Consider the following 23,680-nt stretch of genomic DNA (forward strand, 5'->3'; position numbering starts at 1 on the left):
TTACACGCCATTAGAAGCATTTTAATCGGAAAATTTTATGTTCGTGTGTTCCTCTAACAAAACATGGATAGAAAATTTTACCCTTCAAAAGAACAGACCAGATATTTCCTTTTGGCATTGATGCAGGTGTGGACGCTAACAGTTTCCAAGATTTGTTTGAATTATTGTTTATTGTAACTAAAAATACGGCGTGAAAGCACTGCCTTTCTTGGCATATAAACAGAGATTCGGATTTTGGAATTTGAAGGGCTCTATGTTTAAATTCGAAAGGTACATAATTTGCTGTTTTTGAAAAATGTATACTTATAATTAGAATCTTTCCGAAAAGCCTGGATATGTAACTGTCAACGGGCTTGCATATTATTCTTCCATTTGATAGGTGCCTTCACCTGTATTTTTAAACCCCTTCGATAGCACAGGACGATCCTTATCTCTTAAACCAAGCTACCTCTTTACCCCTACCTAATATAAAACATAAGCGACATACATATTCTAACAAACATTCGACGACGTTCAGTCGCACTTTTCTTTAAAATAAAATATTGAAATGAAATTTCTGAGATATGCTCCTTACTTTCGTAAGTCGAAATTTTCAAGAGATGTAAAAAATATGCCGGACGCATGCACAATAACACGCGGCTCGCAGTATACGGATAGGTTATCAACGACATTCACCGGGGGGCCTCACCTTTACGAATCCTCACTCCCCGAATATTTAACTACAACCACCACCCATCGCTACCTCGTAAGATCCGCGTTAGTCAGGTGGTTCTATGTTACCGCAACGGCCCCGATTTATATGCGCCCAAGGACTGTCACTCCAGCAGCATTCGCCGTGCACATATGAGGCATGTTTATGCTGCTACAACAACAACAAAAACGACGAACGATGACTTCACTGCACTTAGAACGGTTATGCAAACTGCTACAACAACAAGAACAACTACAATTACAGGGCCGTTTCTGGACAGTCTCAAGGCCATAGTCAATAGTCAAGGTAAAAGGTGGTCATATCGAGCAAAAGTAAATTGATTCTTAATTTTGTATTATTTTTACACATTTTTCACTTTGAATTGAATAAAAGTAATTTTCCTAAATTTATGGCCTTTTTAATTGGTTACACTTCGAGTGCCGTACCCTGTATTTTCCATGAGCACAATGGAAAATGTGAAATACAAACGGAAGCTTTTTATGTTGTGCTCCAATTTGCAATTTATAAAATAAAATTATATGTATGTTTTTTCTAGCCATAAACGAACGCCCCATTCGCTACGCACTTAAGCCGGCCCTGAAGGCATTGCATGTAAGGAAAACTAAAAATGAATTCCAAAGACGTAGCTGTCACAACAAAACGTTGTACAAAATCATGCTGGGCCATACACAGGTTCCAACGAGTTCATCGACGCACACTTAATTGGGAAATGGGCACTATGTAATACATATGTATGCACAGACATACATGCATTAAAATATATGTATGTATATACATAAGTATAGAAGACTACAGTAATTACCAAAAGGCAATGAAAAATCAAATGTGAACCTGCATATCATCCACTAACACCACCAACGGTGCACTAGTATTTACTATATTTCGCCTTTCACCTGTTTTTGTGGGTGTTGATTTTATTTCAAGTACGTATATGTGTATATAAATTGCTTTCGCACTATTTTTACAGCACAACAACATGAAAAACACTTTCGATTTCACTAGGCACCATTTTCTTATCGAATTATGGTCTAATTAATAATTGTACGAGTATAATTCATATCCGTCGACTGGAAAACGAACGGATATGCGTTCGAAGACACGCTAACACAAAAATTAATAGCAACGCAAAATGCGAAAATCACACTAATTTTAGCTTTTTCCAATGGATACTGGTATTACTCACGAAATACAATATTTATATGGGCAGCGGCCAAGTCCAATAAATAACTGACTACAGCTGCTTTAACTGGGAGCGAGTCGCAATGCTACAAAATCACTAAACGACAGCCGTAAATGGAATGAAATGACATTAGGTAAAGCTGAAGTGAATTCTGCTCTCTCTCCATTGAGATAGAGTTGGCAAAGAGTTGCGCTACAGCCATTAAAAGTGATTTTTTTTATTTATCTGCATATGTATGTATGTGCATACGAGTATATGCTTGTATAATTTTATTTGTTGATATTTTTTCATGGCGCTTTTGTTCGTGCATTTTGCCGGCGCTTTCTCATTGCGTTCACCTCAATCCGGTGTATGGCATTATTTCTCATGTACGGCAAAATGTACTTGTTTGTGGATATCTTTTGTGCATATCAGATATTTGACGTTTAAGTACGAGCAACTAAACACGCGCGCTCAATAAATAATGACTATACATATTATAGAGTAAATGGTAGCTGTTTTATGATTGTATAAGTAGATTGAAAATGTTTACGCGCATAATGTAAATGGAATCGAACTTTACTCTTTGCAAAATGGGTGTTGTCAGTTGGGATCTTTTTGCTCAATAAACAATTGGGTTCAATTTGTCAGTGCTAGGATAACTATGAAATTTTAAACTAAGTTTAACACTACATTTTAGTTTAGTTTAGTTGGAAAGCCTCAACCCTGCTTGCCCCAATTCGACAAATTATGTTGTGTTTTATTTATGAAAGAAAACCTGAGGGCTTATTGAATCACCTTCTACGCAAACATGCAAATGTGTTTTTTACATCCCTCTCTTACGGCTAAACTATATTTATATGCAATGAAAAAAAAGAAAAAATCAATTCAAAATGGACACTAATGCAAAAGCCAAAACATTTATTTATATATGCAGGTACATATGTATATGCCTCCTAAACGTATGCTTTAATATTGCGACTGAGTTAATGAAAGGTGTTAAATCATTCATGAACATTATTTAGATTAATATTAATGGAAGGAAGATAGAAGTGATAATTACAATGAGAATTTTTAATAAAAAAGAGCTTTTCAAATTTTATAAAGTGATGTACTCGGTCTTGCCATAAGTTCTGTTAGAAGTTAAGACCGTTATAGATATGAAATTATAATATTTTTTTTAAGTTAGTCTTATTTAATCAAGCAAACATTAAAAAAAATTAATTTTAATTCGAAATGGTCACTATTTGTTTTAACACCAGCCTTCAATCGATTAGGCCATTCAGCTATTGACGTCGCTACCAGAACCAAAGATTCTTTGAAATTCTCCAAATTTCTGTGTTGTCTTCGACAGGTCATATTCTTTAATTCTGACCACAAAATGAAGACCAATGGATTCAGATCTGGACTTCCAGACGCTCAATCTTCTACGGCTATGAACCCAGGAATATTGTTCTTAAGCCACTGCTGGGTGGTTTTTGCCTCATGGGTTGGAGCAGAATCTTGCTGGAAGATGCAAGAAGAGAAAGAGTACTGTTCAACTGCTTCACCACGCCTTCTAAGACATCCTCCTAGTACACTTTTATCCCGGTCGTAACCCCTTTTTCGCAGAAATGAAGAGATATAACGCCTTTATAATACACTCCCCCCAAACCATTACGTAGGCTGGATGGTGGCCAGCCACGCTGAACTCTTGGTACAACATTTTTTGCGTCTTTGGAAGTTTTGGCATAGATTTTTTCGTTTTGCTTACTAGACTCTATCGAGTCTAATTTTCTGCAAGTGCCTTGTCAAAAGATGACCAGTTGAGCGATGGAAGATTTTCATGTGGAGATCACCTCTAATTAGCTTGATATGGATCTGGTCCATGCATTAATTTCCCTGAACATGCATTTCTGGTTTCTAGGGGTATTTCTGCGAATTCTTTCTCGAACAGCTTTTATGACTGCACTGGTTCGAACCACGCGAAGACGACATTTTCAGACATTTGAGAAAAACGATTGATCGTGCGGCAAACAAACATTCTCGAAATCTTAAGTTTTTTCACAATTCGAAAATCTCACTTGCACTTTCAGTATTTTGAATGCTGGTTTCGAGCTAGTCCAGAGTGATTGGTTTGTTAGCGGAAACTAAAAAATTAACTTAATTGAGGGATGTCGATTCGCATGATCGTTGCGGCCAACTGATGCACTCTCCTTTACAACGTTACGTCATTGTTTGACAAGTAGCGCCATCCTGTTGGAATCACAGTAAGTCGATTAACATCGCCATATATCGATAACCATTAACAGTAACTTTGTCTCCTTCTTCATGCCGCAAGAAATATGGACCGATGATTAAGCCGGGTCATAAACCACACCAAGCAGTCAATCCTGAACACTTGTCGATTGTGTTCGCTCCAATAACGGCAATTTTATCTTAATGATATAGCCACCGAACAAAAAATGGCCCACGCACGAGAAGATGATGTTTTGGACATCTCGGCATTTACAACTGAGCAGTTTTTATAGCATATATTAATAATTTCCAATGCATGACGAAATAAAAAACTTTAGTGACAGCTGGATGTCATTGGTAACTTTGACAGCTACTAAAACACTGTAATTGGAAAAATTATCTTTGCTATTTGGCTACCCTTTAGTTTTACCACTTGCACTTTTATGTCCCTTTTCACTTTATTTTTCTTGTCTTCATTTTTTGTTTGAAGTAAAAGTAAAATAAAGCTAGCAAAAAATAATAAACAAGAAACGGGAGTTGGATCTGGTCTGCTAACGAGTCCTCCACCTTCATCCATAACAAATAATCATGAAAATATTTGGAAACAAACATTCTAAATTCCGATATTCTAAAATATACCGGGTTAATGCATGAGATTTTTCTTTTTTTACAAATACCTACATTCGTACGCAAACATTTTTTTTTAGTAAGAACAAAGTAAACATTTTCGCAAAATTTACCCTTATGCATCGCTTTAGAGCAATTATATTATATATACATAAATATATGCAAAAATTATGTAAAATAGTATAAAACCGCAATGTACTAAAGATAAGATATGAAAATAAACGTCAAAGAGCACAAAAAAAAATTAGAAAATATGAATGATAAAGAAACAGAAAACAGTAGCAATACAAAAATTATTTTTCGCGATTATCATAAAAAGATAATGAGCGCGAATTTAATTGATTAGTTATGTTAAGGCAAGAATGGTAAAACAGCAATAAATAAACAAAACCCCTAAAAATATCTTCTAAGCAAACTTTTTATTGGTTTATAATTTTTACAAATGTTACCTTTTAGCCCGGAGACCAACACACGCCACGGGTATTTATGGCTGTATGACGCTAAGTTGCCGCGTATGATAATGTAAGGCATTTGTCCAACAGCGATGGCGGCAGCTGTACTGATTGTGACAACTCTACAAATGACGACGTTCACAACTTTGATAACAACTTTTTAATCAGTCAATAACTTTAGTACAATCGCTTATTGTAAGCTTACACCAGTTAAGTACAATAAATTATGCAGGTAGCAAGCAAAGGTGTGTCTAATGCCAATCATTAGCGTTCAAACACACGCTAAAAACTACCAACACCAAACCCAACTCAAACCGTCTCGTCAAAGCTCTCACACTAACTGATTAGTTAAAGCTGTTTATTAGTCTCGGCTTGTCAATTTCATTTATTACCCGGTTGGTAAGCTTTAGATTACTGGTATGGCTTGTGAGTTTTGATTTAAAATGCTAGTAAATGCTGTTATTATAGACGAAGTTCTTTGTTTCTATAGTTATTGCATGAATGTGATATTGTATGTTTCTATGTATGTATTATTGTATAAAGTATTGAGTACTACCCACTTTGCTCTGATTAGACGCGCATGGTTTATTTTTGTTTTTTTTTTTTTTGCTTTTAATAATTTCTCCTATATTTACATTTGCATTGTGAGCAGCGTGTTTAGGGGAAATGAGAAAAATAAATTGGTGGTCATATTTAATAGCTTTATTATGTATGTATATGAGTATAATATTTATTTTATTTGAATGGATATAAAGGATTTTTATAAAAGAAACAAAGCCGAGTGAGAGACATATTTGCGTTATTTAAAAATATATGTGGAACTAAAAGTGAGAAAAAAATAAGAAATTGATCATAATGCAAAAAAAAAAAACTACATATACTCTGCGCGGAAAACAAGTGAGTGTAAAATGCACATATGTACATATATATATATTTCCAGGTACAAGGAATTGGAGAATTCAGTAAAATGCCTTCGGTGTTCAATGATGTTATAACATAGTATTCATAGCGCCTTGTTCGGTGTTCACCTCGGCCTTTTCTGGCTGACATTGTAACCACGACTCATTGCTACAATATTACGACGCAAAGGAAAGCAACTGGCGAAAGAAATACAATCTTTTATTTGCTGAGATAGGAGGCATAGCTCGAATGGATCACCGCAAGCTTATAAACGAAAGAAATGCTATTAGCGATGGAATTGTAACTATTTTAGTTCAACAATGCTTGTGATAGTGTAGGAAATACATATGAGTTCGCTTTATTGAAAGGATTCCTGCTATACTCCATAATTTTTCTTTTTCAGAAACTCTCAAAAGAGTTATAAGAACTTTTTTTGTCACTACTTCAGACTTCGTTTAAAAGCGAACGACTAACCACTTATTTTTCGCGCTCAAATGAATATATGGCAACAACATTACTCGTGGATTCTTCTATGGCAGAAAGAAATTTTTGAGATTGTGAATTGAAATCAGTATGAAATTTCATTTTGAAAATCTTGCTTGCCGGGCTATTCGCGAATAACCGCTCCCTTAAATTCCTCAAAAAAAATGCTTATTACATGCAACAGTTATTACGCACAACTAATGAAGCCATGCAACTACAAACAAATGAATAATCACTGCTAGTTGGAAATTCTTAGTAGCCTGTAGCAAAAAAAGAAAAGTGGGCGGAGTATGCACTAAAAAATTAGATTCCAGACTAGGTGAACACTTAATGCGATAACACATAGGCACGAAGCTTCATTGAATGCGAGAAGCATAACGTTGCTCCCACCTCCTCATCACGTAAACATTCTTCCAAATTACTGTGCAACTCTAAATTTTGTACCGCTTAAAATAGTTCGCATAGTTGCAAACACATTTTTAACCAATTTGATGAAAATTTGTGTTTCAACAGAAAAATAAATGCTAAATAAAAGTTTGAAAATTAAAAATATAATTGATGGAACATAAATATAGGTATATATGAATGTACCGATATTTTCCGGTTAACTCACTTCTTATTATTTCACGTAGCTTTTCGACACATTCCTGTTTACCAGTTTCTGAATATGCTAATATTTTTTATTTATTTATTTTTCGATTTGCGAAATTTGTGTAAAAATTGCGAATCCACCCGATTTTTCTATTAATTTACTATTTTTCTTTTCTTGGCGTACTAAAGATTCTCACTCAAAATTTTCAGAGAATTGAAATTTTCTATATGAAATGTCAGAAGTAATGTAGCTTGGAGAAAGCAGAATTGAAAGGGAACTCAAAGGCAACAGAGTTGCTCTTGCTAAACATATAAGTGTTATCAGAATCGATAAAAAGTGTAATCGTAAATAGTAATACAGGAACAATATCTATACAATAAATATATTTGTATTTATAATATTTAATAGAAAGGGAAAGTATAAGGTAATATATGTAAACGCTTGCATGTTTGTATAGTAATAAACAATGCGAAATCTGAAGTATTAAAAAAATAGATATCGATTCTTCGCCACATTCAGCAATTCGTCCGATTGAATTCATTCACAGTTGTGACTGAACTCTCCTGCGCTGTCACCGTAAAAGTAAACAACAAGAATCCGAAAATATCTTAAACGAAGAAAATCGATCAAACAAAACATTTTCTTTGATTCATTATAAATAGCGGATGGGAAGCGTTTTCAAGCATCAAACATAAAAGGAAATAGATGTGAGTAAAACTACAATATATGTGTTTGCGTTGAACATATTTTTTAACGCGCCGTAATGTGGAAGAAATATATTTGAGTATTTGTAGATTCTTCATACCACAGAAGATGCTGTGTTCTACTTCAAAAAGCATGCAAAGAAAATGTTTATAATTCTCTAGCCGCACAACAAAGGTCAATCACTTTCAAACTTATCGCACGGCGCCGCAAGCGTGCAAAGAGCAACACCATCGCCAGCAGTGGGTGCTTTGTCGCAACCGTAGGCTTTTTTAGAGTGGCCCACACGCTATATACTACATAAACACGATGCCCAAATTTCGCCTTACAATGCGAGTCAATTTATGAGCGACCAGCAGCTGTACACAGACAAATAAGAGAACTAGATTTATGTTATGCGAATTTGCCGCAAGGTATTAATAATAATCAAACGAATAGTACATTCAGTTGTGCGTACGCGCTAAAAAGTAAAAGAACCAAATTAGTTCTCTACAATTTAAAATATTAGAAACACCATATTGCTGAACGAAATTCAACTCAAGTGGTGCCAGTTTTGAAGTGGAGACGAAGTCAAATTCCTTGCAAGTGAAGCAGTTTATATTAAGCCTCATCGAGTAGTGGATGCGCACAAGTGGCAAAGACCTTGAGCTACTATACAGATCCAAGTGCATTGAAAATGTCGCGTTTAAAAATTTTGTTTCTGCTGGTAGCCTTCGTGTTTGTAGTCAATACCATGCCCGCCAATGCGGGCATAGCACACTCTCATAAACACGAAAAACAGAGTAGTAAAGAAAGACTGAAGGATGGTATATATGCAGGTCGGGATGCACATCATCAAGAAAATGGGGAACACCATGTGGAATTCGATCATGAAGCAATTATTGGTAAGTGAATAAGAATACTATACGCAATAACATAAAATGTAGAGTATTTTCTGAGTACATGAAGTGTTGCAATAAATTGAAAAACAAATAAATTTAATTTTGTATTTTATAAAAGAAATATATAAATAAATTGTTTGTATTCCCAAAAAAATTGAAAATTTTTGCTATACTCGATATTAAAAAGTACTTTAGTTGCTAAATTTCTTCTTTGAACGCACATGATTTAAGAAAAAAATATTTTAACAAATTTTTGGTATTCCCAAAAAAAATGAAAATTTTTGCTATTCGCGGTATTACAAATTACTTTACTAGCTAAGTTTCTTCTTTGAACGCACATGATTTTCAAAATTTCAAACACAAATGTACAAAATCACCACGTAATAGCCATACAAAATAAACAAAATAGCACCGCCCGCATTACCAGCAACATTAGCTTGAAGAAAAGGTTAGATTTCGTCACGTATTGCTGCTGGCGAAGCCGATTGTTGGGGGAGTGGAAGTGCCAATTGTGTACGCACGTGTGTGCTGCCTTTGTTTTGTCTTAGTTCTGTGCTATACCGACGCATAAACAATATAAAGGGATTTAGAGATGGAAAAAGATGAAAATTCTTAGTACTTCCGCTTTATTTGTGCAGATTGTACGCATTGAAAGCGGTTTAAAATATGTATATACACACATTTCATATATTTTTCGTGTTTTCTCTTGCAGGTAGCATCAAAGAAGCGGAAGAATTCGACAAACTCACCCCTGAGGAATCGAAGAAACGCTTACTTGTACTTATAAAATTGATGGATTTGAATAAGGATGGCTTCATTGAGCGTCATGAACTAAAAGCATGGATTTTAAGGTCTTTTAAGTGAGTTTTATGTTGTTGAATAATGCTTCCATTGCTCATCAGTTTCACACAAAAATAATACTCATAGCATACAACCCATTCAAAGCTGCTATATAAATATTACTAACAAACAGTTGTTATTGAAATTGTCAATATTCTGTTGCCAAGCAATTAATACCTGCATGAAGGCCAGTAAAAACAATCTAAAAACAATCAGTTTGACATAGTTTACATAAGTGTTCCAGTAACAGAATGTAGAAGAAAATTTTAGTTATAAAAGTAAAAATTTGATTGCAAAGCTTTTTGAACGTAAAACCGCTTTTAGTAATAATAATTTTTATATATTTCTTAATAATTGTTTTCTATAAGAGTTTTAGTCTGAAAATTAACATATCCTACTATTTTCTATCAATACAGAAAACTTGGTGAAGAGGAAGCTGCTGATCGCATGGAAGAGATTGATGTCGATGGTGATGGTCAAATAACTTGGAAAGAATACCTTAAAGATAGTTTTTCGATGGAAGATGAAGATGAACGGAAGGAACTAATCGATTTCGATAGCTATGATGAGGAGAAACAAATGATTAAATCCGATAAGGAACTATTTAATGCAGCCGATTTAAATAAAGATGGTGCTCTCGATGCGAAAGAATATGTACTTTTCTATTCGCCAGAGGAACATCCGGAAATGCTGCCGATCGTGTTGGAGCACACACTGCGTGAGAAGGATACAAATCATAACGGTGAAATAGACTATTCCGAGTTTATTGGTAAATCTGGGCAGGAACGTAGTCGTGAATGGTTGGTCGAAGAAAAAGAGCGTTTCGATCATTTGGACGAGAATAAAGATGGTTTGTTGAGCGGCAATGAGGTGCTCAATTGGGTGGTGCCGAACAGTGAGGCAATCGCCAAAGACGAGGTTGATCATCTATTTGTGTCAACTGATGAAGATCACGATGATCGCTTAAGCTATTTGGAAATATTGAGTAACTATGACACTTTTGTGGGTAGCGAAGCGACGGACTATGGCGATCATCTACAGAATATAAACCACTTTCTTGACGAGCTGTAACAAGGCTGTAGATTACTTCCACAGGCATCCTTTTAGCATTTGAATGACAAGATTCTTTGTTTACGTTTAATGCCAAACATTTATCAATTAGTTACAAATGAAACGTACAATGTTAAAATATATTTTACGAATATGTTTAGAATTTTACAAAATCGGCAATGTTAATGTTAAGTTTTTTATTAGCTGCTTATTGGTTAAGTAATTTATTTTTCCTTAATCTAATGTTAAATTTAAAAGAAATATTCTGTGTCGATTTACTTCATAGTTCAACCATCGCTCAACATTACAGTAGGCTATTCTAAATATTTATTATTATATAATAAAGAATGTGTCATATTAATATAAAGAACTGTACCGCCATTCAAAGCCCAAAGTATTGTGTTTTAATTAATAAATAAGCAGGTGTAAAGTTGATTGTTTTTAAATGATAAATATGATTATATTATGCAGTTTGATCAGTTATGCTCTCTAGATAGATTCGAGGTTTGCACTTCGCCCTCATGGTCTTTTGTGCCTTCTACTCATCACAGTACCTCATCCAGACCCAGTTCTCTTATTAAATTTAATGTAGAGCTGGGTTGGACTGATTGTATGTGCCTTTCATCTGGCTGCAAATGGCCGAGATGTCTTAACCTTCTCCACGTTATAGCACTGCCTTCAAGGAGAAGGTGTACTGGAGTCTCTTGGGATTGGTCTATAGGCTACAAGAGTCAGCGGCCCATATCCCAATCATGTGCAGATGACTACACAGTCTGCAATGGCCTGCGAGAATGCCCGTGAGCATTCTCAGTTTATCTTTGGGGGGAAAACTAAAAAAACCACTTACTTGACTAAAACAATATTTATGCAATATTTTAGTGTGCATTCTTTGCCTTCCTTTACTCTCAAACCCATTTGACTTCGCTATCAGGTTGCGGTCAAGAGTGTTAAGCGACTTCATACAATTTTTTTCAAATAGTTGTCGTTTTTTCTTCAACGGTAGGTTCTATGTTACAATAATGACCTGGATTTGTATCCGGCCAAGAACTGTCACTCCAGCAACATTTCGCGTGCATGTATGGGGTATGTTTATGCAGATATAACAACAACAAACAAACTTTTTTTATGCATTTCGTAGTACGTTAAGGTGCATTATCTTGCAAAAAGATTGTATAACTTTTATTGACTTCAATATTGTGCTTCAAAGGCAGAAGCAGCAAACCATTGCTGAGGGTGAATATTTCATAGTTTCCTGAAAACAGGCTTATAGCAGTTAACAAAACCCTGCTTAGAGAGGTAAAAACCATCAGTAGTCATCGTTTATATGATGTTGTTGTTGTTGTTGTAGCAGCATAAACGTTTCCCATATTTACATACTGGGAATGCTACTGGAGTGACAGTCCTTGACCGGATATAAATCCGGGTCGTTTCGGTAACGTAGAACCGACTGTCGTGGAAACGTCGTTTTCGTTCGTTTATATGATCTTTGGGTATACCCAAGGCATGAACAATATCGACGGGGTGGTGCCCGTTCCCACGACAGTCGCCTCTACGTTACCGGAACGACCCGGATTTATATTCTTCCAAAGGGTTTCACTCCAGCAACAATCCCCGCACTTGTATGCGGGTATTTATGCTGCTACAACAACAACTACACGGGTGGGAACGGAGGAATAGTGGTGTTGGACGCGTAAGCATAAGCAGGCATACGAAAGTTAGGTTAGGTCAGGTTAGTGTCATCATAGTGATCTTAGCATGACGGGCATAAGTTGAGTATGTCGGGCTCGATTATGGTAGTATGATCATAATTGTGCCAGCGTAACGCTGAGGTTCTTCATCTGCCAAAGGCGTTGGTTGAAATCCCCTTGTAATGATCGGTACATGTCGTTTAGGACATGTCAGCAAGCGTTCCGTATGGTCCAGTGGCTGTTTTACTTTTCCATAATACATATGTATATCCATTGTTTAACCCTCCGTTGGGCACCCGGGTGTGGCCAGATTTTTTCGTCTTTGGACGTGAATTTAACATATTTCTATTATAGCTAACGACTTAAGCTTCGAGGTAGCTTCCTAAAATTTAAATTTCTATCGATTTATGGATATAAACAATTAAAAAGGATGCTCGAACAGGACGAAAAAAGGTTAGACCTGGGAGCTCAACCGAAGGTTTCAAATAAGGTGTCCAACGGAGGGTTGAGTTATATAAAAAAAAGTTATGTAATAATTATTATAGCCATGTTAAAGTAAGATTTTAATCAAAATTGGATATTACATACATACATATGTACATATAAATGCGTAAGTGCTGGAAACACTGCTCACTCACCTCTTCCTACTAAATTCAAATAAATTGCTTTCTAACACATTTAAGACACACAAATCGTTTATTAGGACATTAATTTCTTTGCAATGCATTTTTTTTTGTTTTTTTTTGCTAAATTTCGCTTACTACATATTTCACATTGGCTTAAGTGACTTAAGTGTTTAGTACAAGTAATTTCTGAAATTGCCGACTGCATTTGGCGCGCTTTAATTTTAGCGAACAGTGCAACAATTTGCATGACTAGAATTTCACTCGCTTTTCTTCTAAATTTAAAACTGTGTTCCAACTTACAGCTTTGCGCGACTTAAAATCTATAAATTTGTTATTTAAATTTTTACATATAAACAAAAAAGAAAAGCATATATATTTTTTCCATTTTAAGTAAAGCAATCACAAATAGGGAAATAATGTTGTGTCGGCGTACCCTTTTCGACAAGCGTTATTTACAAAAAGTAAACAGTTTTACTAAAAAAAATAATAACAAAAAAAAAATTAATAAATAAAATAAAAACAAAAAGAAACAAAAAATAAAAAAAAAAATTTTCCATAAAAAATTAAAAAAAAAATTAAAAATTCAATAACAAAAAAAAAACATTGATAAAAAATTTTCATAAACAATTAAATAACAAAAAAAATTTTTTTTAAATTAAATAACAAAACAAAACTTTACAAAAAATTTAATTTTGGGCCTCCAAATAGAAACATTAAATATTTATATGTATGCAAATAAATAAATGTACAAGAATGATCTTACAAGTTATCACAATATTGCACCGAATAGGCCTATGTCTTTTCAAACAAAATTACGCTAAGTTTATTTATAGTACTCACATCAACATACTGCAGAAAGACTTTAGAACTTGCTTATATTAAGACTGAAGAGATCTTCACTCATAGGAAGTAAAAAAATGAAGTGGGAAACCTTTAAATACAACATTCTTCGGTTTTTTACAAATTTTAAATGAAATGCTTGCATGTTAGAAGAGCTCCAACAAATTTAAGTTAAAGCTATTTAATTTTTATTTTTTCTAATTGTACACTCCTTCATGACGTTAATACTATTCTGTAATTTTTCTGTTCTTGGTTATAGCATTTTTAAGGAAGATGGCGATATATATGACTGCATAGATGTACAGTGAACCGTATCGAAAAAAAAAATGTTCACCGTACTGAGCCTACAGTACTTTTGTAAGGCAAATTCAAAATTTTTTCCCCCTTTTTTTGGTTGAACATAGGGGTCTTATTCTATATGTAATTTGCATTATATCTTCGACGTTTATAGTCGGATTTTGATTATCTTGCCTCGAGAAGACAATTCTTTTGGTTCAAAGTTCATTGTGGCCATTTTACATTTCGTAGATAAAAAATGCTGAAAAAAATATTGTTGCTAATTTTACATTTTTCGTCATATCTGTCAATGCAAAAAAAAACAAATGTTTGAAATTATCTTGCAAAAATACTTTAGACTCAGGATTGTACGTATTTGATCCTTTGGCCAAAAAATGTAAAAAAACGACCCTTACGCACGGCAAAGAAAGAACCACAGTATTTCAGTGTTGTCAGAAGAACTATTAAAAAAAAATAAAAAATAAAAAAAATTGTGCTACCAAATGTAGTTGTGGCCATTTTACATTTTTCGTCATATCTGCCAATGCCACAGATATACCGAAAAATGTAAAAAACGATCCCTACGTTCGGCAAAAAAAAAAAATAAATAAATAGTTTCAAATACCTTGCAAAAATACTCGTGTATTTTTGATCCTTTTATTCCTAAATGGAACATAGAGCCTCAACTTAACGGTGTACGACGAACTTTTTTGCTTGTAATGCGTTACGACCTAATATGCAGGGCTTATCAGTGAATTACTTGAATATTTTTGGAAAAATTAAATTTGTTTGCAAATATGAAATTTCGCTATATTCTATTTAATTTTTCATAATATATTATATTCTAATAATTTATTTGAAATTTTTTTACATACTTTCTTTGTTTTTGTTGTTTAATTTGCTTTATTTCATTTCGTGTTTCTTCCTTTGAATTCTTTTTTACTTGACTTTTCCTTCTTTGTTCTATTTCACTTGTATGGGTTTGTTTTTGAATTCAACATTATTCTGTTTCGTTTCGTTTATTTTATTTTATTTTCTTTCAATTGTGAAATATTATTACTAGAGATCGGATTTTTATGTAAATTGAATATTTTATTATGATGAGTTTATACCTAGGTGCGAACTTTATGTGATGTTAAACAAAAATATGCACTTGCATAAGAATCCGATGTCTAATTATTACCTTATGTTGTATTATATTTTATTATATAACGGTACATTATTATATGAAAGTATACGTACTTATTTAATTGTATTTGGATTTATTGTAAACGATTTTATTATATTTAAATTTATTATTTATATACTTTATTATATTTCAATTAAAATTTTTTTTATAAGTAACTTTTTTTTATTTTTGCTTATTTCTTCGTTGCTTTATTTTACGTTATTTTGTTTCTATATCTTTATTTATTTATATATTTATTTTAATTATTTATTATTTTATTATTATTTTTTTATATTAATTATTTTTTTATTTAGCTACACAATTTTTAATTACACTATATTTTATTTCATTATTATTTTTTTAATTTAGTTTGCTGTAATACATTTTATTTTTTTATAATTTTTGTTCTTTTAATTTGTTTAATTTTATATTTTTTTATTAATAATTTTTAGTTTAATGTTTTATGCTTTTTATTATAAATTTTATTTTTGCTTTGTCTTCTTTATTTTTTATATTATTTTTAATTTTATTTCATCATAAAATTTTTATTTTATTTTACCTTATCATTTATTGTATAATATTTTATTTGATAAATTTTTTTTTTTTTGGTTACGAAACAATAACGATTTTATTAATTTAAATTTTTTTTATTACTTTTTTATTATTTTTAATTTTACTTCATCAATACTTTTATATTTTATTTTACTTTATAGCATTTTATTGTATTTTATACCATTTCTTATTTTGTTCATCTCATTTTATTTTACTTTACTTTATTAATAATTTTTATTTTATTTTATTTTTTCGTTTAAATTTTTTATTTTTTTACGCTTTCTCTATTTGTTATTAATTTTGATTTTATTTCATCATTTTTTAATATTAATTTTATTTCATCATGTTTCTATTTTACATAATTTAATATTATTTCTTTGAAATTTATTTGATTAAATATTTTTTTTTTACTTTATTTTATGTTTGGTTTCTTTATATTTTATTTTATTGCATTTTATTTGCCTTCATTTTAATAAATTTGCTTATAATTTTTTTTTTTGTTATTAAGCTTTACTCTATTTAATAAAATTTTATGTTTTTGTTTTATTATAAACTTAATTTATTTAATTTAATTTCAGTTTGTTTTAACTTACTTTATTGTATTTTTTTTAGTCTGCATGGTATTATATTTTGGATTTTGTATTGTTTCATTATTAATTTTTATTATTTGTATTTGTTTTTATTATTATTTTTAGTTTTATTTCATATTATTTTATTTATTTTATATCTTTAATTAATTTTAATTTATGTTACTTTATTTTATCTATTTTATATTATTTATTTAACTTTGCTTTTTTTAGTTTTATTTCGTCATTATTTTATTTTTATCATAGTTGTTTTTATTTGGTTTTATTTTATTTATTTTAATTTATTTTCTTATTTATTTTTATTTTTACATTTTTTATTTTTTTATTTTTCTCAATTTTTATATTATTATAATTTTATTTTACTTCATTTTTATTTATTTTATTTTATTTCCGATCATTGTTTTGCATTGATTTCGTTTAATTTAATTTTTTACTTTACTTCCTCCTTCACCATTCCTTCATTTCTTTACTTTGCTTACAACACCCTTCTACGCACTCATTTGCACACAATATTTTTTTTATTTTTTATGTATTTAATAAATGCAAGCCTAATTATTGTTTTAACTCTCTTACTCACAACTAATATTAAATTCTACTGACTAGATATTTTTTATAACTTTCGTAGACTTTCACATATTTTTGGTATTATATTTTGTATTAGTTATAGTAAACGGGGTGTCCAAAATTAATGCGTTTGGTATTTTTACTATATGTTTGTGTCAGCACCAGATCCTCTATATTCGCAAAGTAATCAACGCTACTAGGTTTGCTTATGACTCTCCAGAGAAAGTATAGCAAATTTATGGCACTGCGAACTGCACGGTTAGAGTTTCAAAGGCAAACACTAAATGCCTAAACGGTTGCGGTATATGTATTATAACTTATACTTATACATACATACATAAATACACATATGTTCGTAGCGACTACAGACATCTTCTAATTCTTATATAACAAGCTTATATGCAACAAGCTGAATTCACTGAATCCGTCTAATTAGAGAAGGTAAGGGGAAATTACACTATAATACAGAGTCCGTTAATATGACTTTGATAGCAATTTTGTGTAGGCGAGAAGGAGAAGAATGCGCGAGTTTATCTGAGCCGATAGAAAAATGCTGTTATGGATGGAGGGGAAATCCCAAATAGAATGTAATCATCGCTGTAATTCACTGATATTTAGTGACTAGAATTGTTCTCGGTGAAAGGGCGATCAAATGAGGTTTTATGCGAAGCTAATTTTACGAAAAGAATTTATACTAAAATACTCGTACATGTAAAACCTTAAGACCGTTGATGTGCCGAGGCCGATTTACAAAATAAATTCAACTGAAATTGTAAGTTTATCTGCCGGCAAATATCAAAAATTTAAAACGTATTAACGAGTCATTTAATTGTGCGCCCTAAAGTATGCATTAACAATGTGTTTACAAATAATTCGTTTTTTAACCTTATTTCCTTTTGTTTCATTATATAATACATTAAATAAATTTTAGCTACCGAGTGTGACGGGAACCATTTTTAATATTCCACCAGAGAACGTTGATTGTATAAAAAGCTTGAGAAACGAATGAGAAGCTGCAATTACTATTTCAAAGTTCTCTGATTCCCTTGCAGATTAACTGTACTTATAATAATATTATAAGGTTTGTTGGGCGCCAATTTCTGCACCATCGTGATTTTTACGAAGAGAAAGTTCTGACTATAATTTAAGTTCTGACTAGAAATTTTATAAATGCATACTAAATATATAAAGATTTATTCATTTTGCTAGCTCATGACACCCACTTTTTTCATTTTATGTCTTAGGGATTCAAGTAACGAAAAAATGGAAGTGGGAGTCCAATCAGCTAGAATTCTGAGTACGTACATATGTACATACATATAATTATATTCCCGATAAGTATTTAAAAGTTTTCATTCTCACAAGACATTGGCTTTTAGTGCCACATGCAAATACTTACATATGTATATGCATGCAAAATAATTTTTCTAGTTTAAAGCAGATTTTTTTGGGATTTATGAACCTTTGCTCAAAATTGTTTTCCCACATTTGACATATACAGCACAATAATATGGTATTTCTAATATTTCTATGCATTGCTAATATTTATGTACAATTACAAACTAACTTTAAATTTTTCCCCACACATACCACAAATATAGGTCAGCACTACCCCTTCAACTACAATACTTGCGCACAGACCCGAATTTCACCATCTAAAAGTCGCATAAAATGTCATAGTTGTCAACTTGCCGCAACGGCGCCACATCATTCACCACCTCACTCAGATATTGCGTGATGAGGGGCGGCAATTTTAATTTCACCAAATCTTCTCTCGTCTTCACATGTTTGATTATTTCGGCACGACAACGATCTTGCAGATTTACGAAATCACGTCGCGTACATTTTAGCGTCATTTCGGTTTTAGCAGCTGTCGAACAGACTATCGGATAGAGCGGCACTTTGATCTGATGACATGAAATGTAAATAATTTTTAGATAAAACATATGTGCAAAAACAAAAAAAAAAAAAAAAAAACAAAATCATTCTCACTTACCTTATCCAATCCTCTAAAAGCTACACCCAAGCATTTGCCATCTTTATAATAGGTGAGCGTGCCTTCAATGCCATCGAAGAGTACGCCAATGACAGTGGGATGATTCTCTTTGAAACGTTTGGTGTAAAGCAACGCTACACCTTTGTGCCACAGTACACCTTTGTGCGATAGACCCCAACCGTGTTCGTTCTCGCCCAACATGTTGCGAAAGGAGTTGGCGTGCAGACCTGTAATTAAACAGAGAGAGAAAGAAAGTGTTAGCTGTCAAGTATGGTAATATTAAAATAAATAAATAAATAAAAAATAGAAATAAGTTTCTCAAAAGAAAATGAGATATTTTTGTTAGAATTGCAAATCTGAATAAGGAAGGAGAGGGATTTCTGTCATACAACTTTGAAGGCAACATTTTTTAACAATCAGTTTAGATCTGCTCAAAATTTGTTGCCTGACTTATAATATCATACATTTTGTTGAAGGGGAAAATATTTTTAATGGTGTAGCCAATATCAGACTGATAGCCGGCTCTCAGCGAATTTCACAGAATTACCGGATAGGCTGACGAAGTCGGGGTCATGAATCGGTTTGTTTACGAAAAAACTAAGAATGTGTTAGGGATATACGAAAAAAATTAACCAATGACCTTTCGTTGCAGTCTCAACAACGACTGATTGGACGAGTGTGTGAATATGTGTGAAATGATCGTGCAGCTTTCGGCTGGCGAGACGTCCTCGTGACGTGGCAGCCGAAGTTCCCCTCACAAATTTGTTTTTCCCATAGTAATGTATCATCCTTGCATTTTGTTGTTAGTTCAGACTCATGAAGCAATAATTAAAGTTGATGTCGAATTTTTACCCTGGGTCGTTCATCTTAAGCTATTTAATAAATCTGTGATGTGCTCTTGGAAAAGCTATTTTTTATTTCAGCTACTCAAAACATAGAAATGAGAACTTTTGCTAAAAAAGTTAGTAGGCAATACTGTTTTTGTTGTGTTACAAAGCGTGGGCAAAAGAGGGCGTTAAGTTTGTTCATGTTCCAAAAGGCAAAATGAAAAGAAAAGAGTGGGTAAAATCTTGCGGCACTTCATTGAAACCAGGTGAAAAATTTGCGTACACCGTTTTTCAGCAACGGATTTCGAGATGATCGGGCCAGATCGGTGGGAGGCGAATTTGTCTAGTGATGCTTTGCCGATGCCCATAGAAATTCTGCATTGCTGGTATGGCGCGAGATGGCGCATCCTTTGGTTGACGCTGCTACGCAAAAAAAGTAAATCCTTTTTATCTAAAAAGTGTAGTTTTATTTAAGCGAATTTTGATTTAAATTATACACTGAATGCCATGTGTTTCACCTCGTAAAAGAATCAGCCCATCTTGAGGAACGACTTGTGAAACTGGAGAAATTCAAATCCTACGTCAGTAAAATATCATACTTACTGAGCGGCAAATTAAAATGTTGGAAGATCCAACCAAAAAAATTCATCGGGCTTGGGATGATATGGCACAGGCAATTATTAATTAAATTATTCTATGGTTTACATAGACTTTTTTAAATTTTTTATTACTTATTCAGAAAGGGGATATACCCGGATCAGGCCTTTTTTCATCCTGTTTGAGGATCCTTTTTAAAAGGTTATATCCATAAATCGAAAGAAAATTAAATTTTAGGAAGTTTTCTGGAGGCTCAAGTCATTTGCTATAATAGAAATATGTTAAATCCAGGCCCAAAGTCGAACAAGCCTGACCAGACCAACGGAGGGTTTGTTATTGCATCACGGTTCGGACTCATCAGGTATGAAGCCTGCCCTATCGGATGCGGTACGCCTCACTTCTGTAATACTTATTTACATAATTTCTTTTAGATCCGTTTCACAAGAAACGCTTTAGTCTAACAAATTCATTGGGTGTTAAGAAAAATTTAGGAGTAGAACTTAATCTCTCAGGCATAATTTATTGTAAGAGCGCACAATTGCTCGCATATACAGATGATATTTATATCATAGGGCTTAACAACCGCGTTATAAGTTCTGCCTTTTTCTAACTGGATATAGTAGCAAAGCGATTGGGTCTAACCTGGGTACCTCCGGTTATCAAACCAACAGTCGACACACTCCCATACTGGCACCCACGTCACTGTTGAAAGTTATGATTTCGAGGTTGTTAAAGACTTCGTTTATTTAGGAATCAGCATTAACACCGATAACAATGTCAGCCTTGAAATCCAACGTAAAATCTCTCTTGCCAACGAGTGCTACTTTGGACTGAGTAGGCAATTGAGTCCGAAAGTCCTCTTTCGACGAACAACACTAACACTTTATAAGGCTCTCATCATGCCGGTCCTAACGTATGGCACAGTAACTTGGACGATGGCAATATCCGATAAGGCGTTCCTTGAAGTGTTTGAGAGAAAGATATTGCGCAAGATTTTTGGACCTTTGCACGATCGCAACGGCGAATATCGCAGGCGATGGAACGATGAGGTGAATGAGCTTCACGCCGACATAGACATAGCGTGGCGAATAAAGATCCAGCGGCTGCGTTGGCTGAGACATGCCGTGGTGCGGTTTCATGGGAAAGAAACGTTTGGCTCGCTTTGTCAAACTCGGCCAAAATCGCTTAAGCGGTTATCGCGCCAATCAAGAAGAAGAAGAAAGTTGGCTGAAAAATGGAGCTTTACATCTCAGTCGTAGGTTTAATTTGTATATATGTACATTTTTTGAGCACTCGAGGCAAAACTTAAAGCATTCTAAGGTACATACACTCAGTGTAACAGTGCTTCAAAAAGGCGCTTTTTATATAGGTGGAATACTGGTAGTTACTGTTATAAAGCAGTTCCACACAAAGAGCTGGCAATTTCCACCTAGTGAATTACTTAAGGGGGGAAGCTGGTCTAGAATTTTGAAAAAATCGAAAAATTTTTTTTTGTCTTTAGGGTCTTAGAAATAATATACCAAATGAGGGATGCCAGCAAAAATGTCTAAATGCCCAAATTTTTCATTCGACGGCAGTGCCTCGCAGGTATGCCCCGAACGCTATTTACAACTTTAAACGCGTTTTTCTCGAAATCACTTTTTTTAAATTGGCCGAAGACATAACTCGAACAAATCTTTACCGATTCTTACGAAATTTTGACAATACATTCGAAATACCTTTCTCCGGAGACGTACGTAGGATTTTTTATTTATATTACATAGTTTTTTTTTTAATCAACAATTTTATGTCGTTCTTTATAGTGAAAATTGTAACTTTTTGTTCAAACGTGCACCATTTCGCGAAAAAACAAAATATCGAAAAAATCCTACGTACGTCTCTTTCTGTTGTTATATAGAAACTAAAAAAATTTTATTTTTTGGTCCAGGACAGAAATTAATGAGTTTACGTCTTCGGCAATGGACCCGCTAGAAAAAAAGGCGCCTTAGGAGAACTGCTGGACAGCGGCCATTTTGAAATTAATTCAGACGAAAAATTTTGTATTTGTACCATGAAAGCTATATTATTAAACCTATTTCACAGATTTTCGATTGATTCCTTTGTTGAGTCAAAATAAATTCATAAAATATGCCCATTTTTTGCGCTCTAGACCAGCTTCCCCCCTTAAGGTGCACTTTAAATATTTAATATTTGTCCATTCCACATTTGTAAGGCTAAATAGCTATTATAGTCATTTATGTCTGACCGTGCAGGCTCGAAGCTCCGTGCCTAAACATAAAATAATAGAAAAAGTTATTCTAAAGCGGACGCCCCTCGGACGACAATGGCAAACCCCTATAAAAACCATTTACTGTTCGGAGTCGGCTTAAAACTGTAGGTCCCTCCATTTGTGGAACAACATCAAGACGCACACCACAAATAGGAGGAGGAGCTCGGCTAAACACGAAGTGAACGCGCCAATTATTATTTTTTTTTGTGCGTATGCGCCAGATAAGATTCATGTATGTACAGGCATTCATGCGGAGTGGTTGCAATTTTTATGAATGAAGATCCAATGGCATGTCTTTACCTTCCTGTGAAATGGACTACAACTAAGGCTTTGTCGAGTTACTAATATAGAATTTATGCTAAGTTTACAATACTTACGCGCCTGTTTTGTGCCAATACCGAACATAATGCTTGTACCGAAAACACGCTGCGACACATGCAATTCCCAATAGAATCGCCCATTATTCAACGGCCGCTTGCCCTGTACACCCGCTGTACCTTTACTCCAGTTGGGATGAAAATGCACTGTGCGATTGTTGGCACCGCTTAAAACAATCTCCTTGGAACGATACAGTTTACTCCAAGTCCAATTGTCTTCACAACCATGTTCCAATGGCATGACTTTCTTTCGCCGTAACATTTGAGCAGATGTAACGCCTCCGGTTGCGACGTTTGCCGTGCCGTTTGCTGAGTTTGGGGTCGAGGTCGAAGAAGTATGCGCTGATGCTGCTGCTGCTGCTGCTGCTGCTGCAAGTGTTGTGGCACGTTTTGGTGATGAGTTTAACGAATTGTTGTCTTCATCCGAAGCCATTTTATTACCGTCACAAGCCGAGAATAAAAATGTTGCTTTACGTTGGGGGATGTTTTTACAATTAAATGATCAAATTGGCAAGTAATCCAATTCAATGTCAGTACATCGTTTTTAGGGCGCTTCAATGTTATTGATTCCTTAAGATTTCATGTGTTAGTTAAGAAATTCAATAACCCCTCAAAAGGGCTTACGCTTTTGTATTTCTCGCACTCAAGTTGTCTAGTCACTTTTGTGTTGTGAGAAAAAGGCCACTTCCGGTTGTTTA

At 33.6% G+C, this 23,680-nt stretch overlaps 3 protein-coding genes across 4 annotated transcripts in view; 1 reads left to right on the top strand and 2 right to left on the bottom strand.

Annotated features, from left to right (window-relative positions):
• The window catches only part of LOC129249355 (uncharacterized), a 13,571-nt gene extending 6,209 nt beyond the window's left edge, over positions 1-7,362 (bottom strand). Inside the window, exons 1-2 of the mRNA XM_054889138.1 lie at positions 7,164-7,362; positions 5,165-5,289 (exon numbers count right to left, since the gene is read on the bottom strand). Of these exons, the coding sequence (XP_054745113.1) occupies positions 5,165-5,246 (82 nt within the window). The 5' untranslated portion in view covers positions 5,247-5,289; positions 7,164-7,362. The remainder of the gene's footprint in view (positions 1-5,164; positions 5,290-7,163) is intronic.
• Positions 1-23,425, bottom strand: part of LOC129249352 (SPRY domain-containing SOCS box protein 3) — a 24,934-nt gene extending 1,509 nt beyond the window's left edge. The window contains exons 1-3 of the mRNA XM_054889134.1: positions 22,983-23,425; positions 18,913-19,139; positions 18,507-18,823 (exon numbers count right to left, since the gene is read on the bottom strand). Coding sequence (XP_054745109.1) covers positions 18,572-18,823; positions 18,913-19,139; positions 22,983-23,415 — 912 coding nt within the window. The 5' untranslated portion in view covers positions 23,416-23,425 and the 3' untranslated portion in view covers positions 18,507-18,571. The remainder of the gene's footprint in view (positions 1-18,506; positions 18,824-18,912; positions 19,140-22,982) is intronic.
• Positions 7,696-11,002, top strand: LOC129249350 (reticulocalbin-2). Of its 2 annotated transcripts, none has more exons than XM_054889132.1 (3): positions 7,696-8,732; positions 9,442-9,585; positions 9,982-11,002. In XM_054889132.1, the coding sequence occupies exons 1-3, from the start codon at positions 8,521-8,523 to the stop codon at positions 10,634-10,636; spliced, it is 1,011 nt and encodes a 336-aa protein (XP_054745107.1). In that variant the 5' UTR covers positions 7,696-8,520; the 3' UTR covers positions 10,637-11,002. The 2 variants fall into 2 exon arrangements, with proteins under 2 accessions (XP_054745107.1, XP_054745106.1); XM_054889131.1 differs by having other exon boundaries at positions 7,697-8,728; positions 9,438-9,585.
• Positions 23,426-23,680: the final 255 nt, after the last annotated feature.

Source organism: Anastrepha obliqua, chromosome 5 (assembly GCF_027943255.1).
Source record: "Anastrepha obliqua isolate idAnaObli1 chromosome 5, idAnaObli1_1.0, whole genome shotgun sequence".
Taxonomy (NCBI): domain Eukaryota; kingdom Metazoa; phylum Arthropoda; class Insecta; order Diptera; family Tephritidae; genus Anastrepha; species Anastrepha obliqua.

What these genes read in the sequence shown, in the direction of transcription:
- LOC129249350 (XM_054889132.1), top strand. Translation starts at nt 8,521, where the DNA reads ATGTCGCGTTTAAAAATTTTGTTTCTGCTGGTAGCCTTCGTGTTTGTA. An exon ending in CATGAAGCAATTATTGGTAA is followed by an intron (nt 8,733 to 9,441) that starts GTGAATAAGAAT and finishes TCTTGCAGGTAG; the next exon opens with CATCAAAGAAGCGGAAGAAT. An exon ending in TGGATTTTAAGGTCTTTTAA is followed by an intron (nt 9,586 to 9,981) that starts GTGAGTTTTATG and finishes CTATCAATACAG; the next exon opens with AAAACTTGGTGAAGAGGAAG.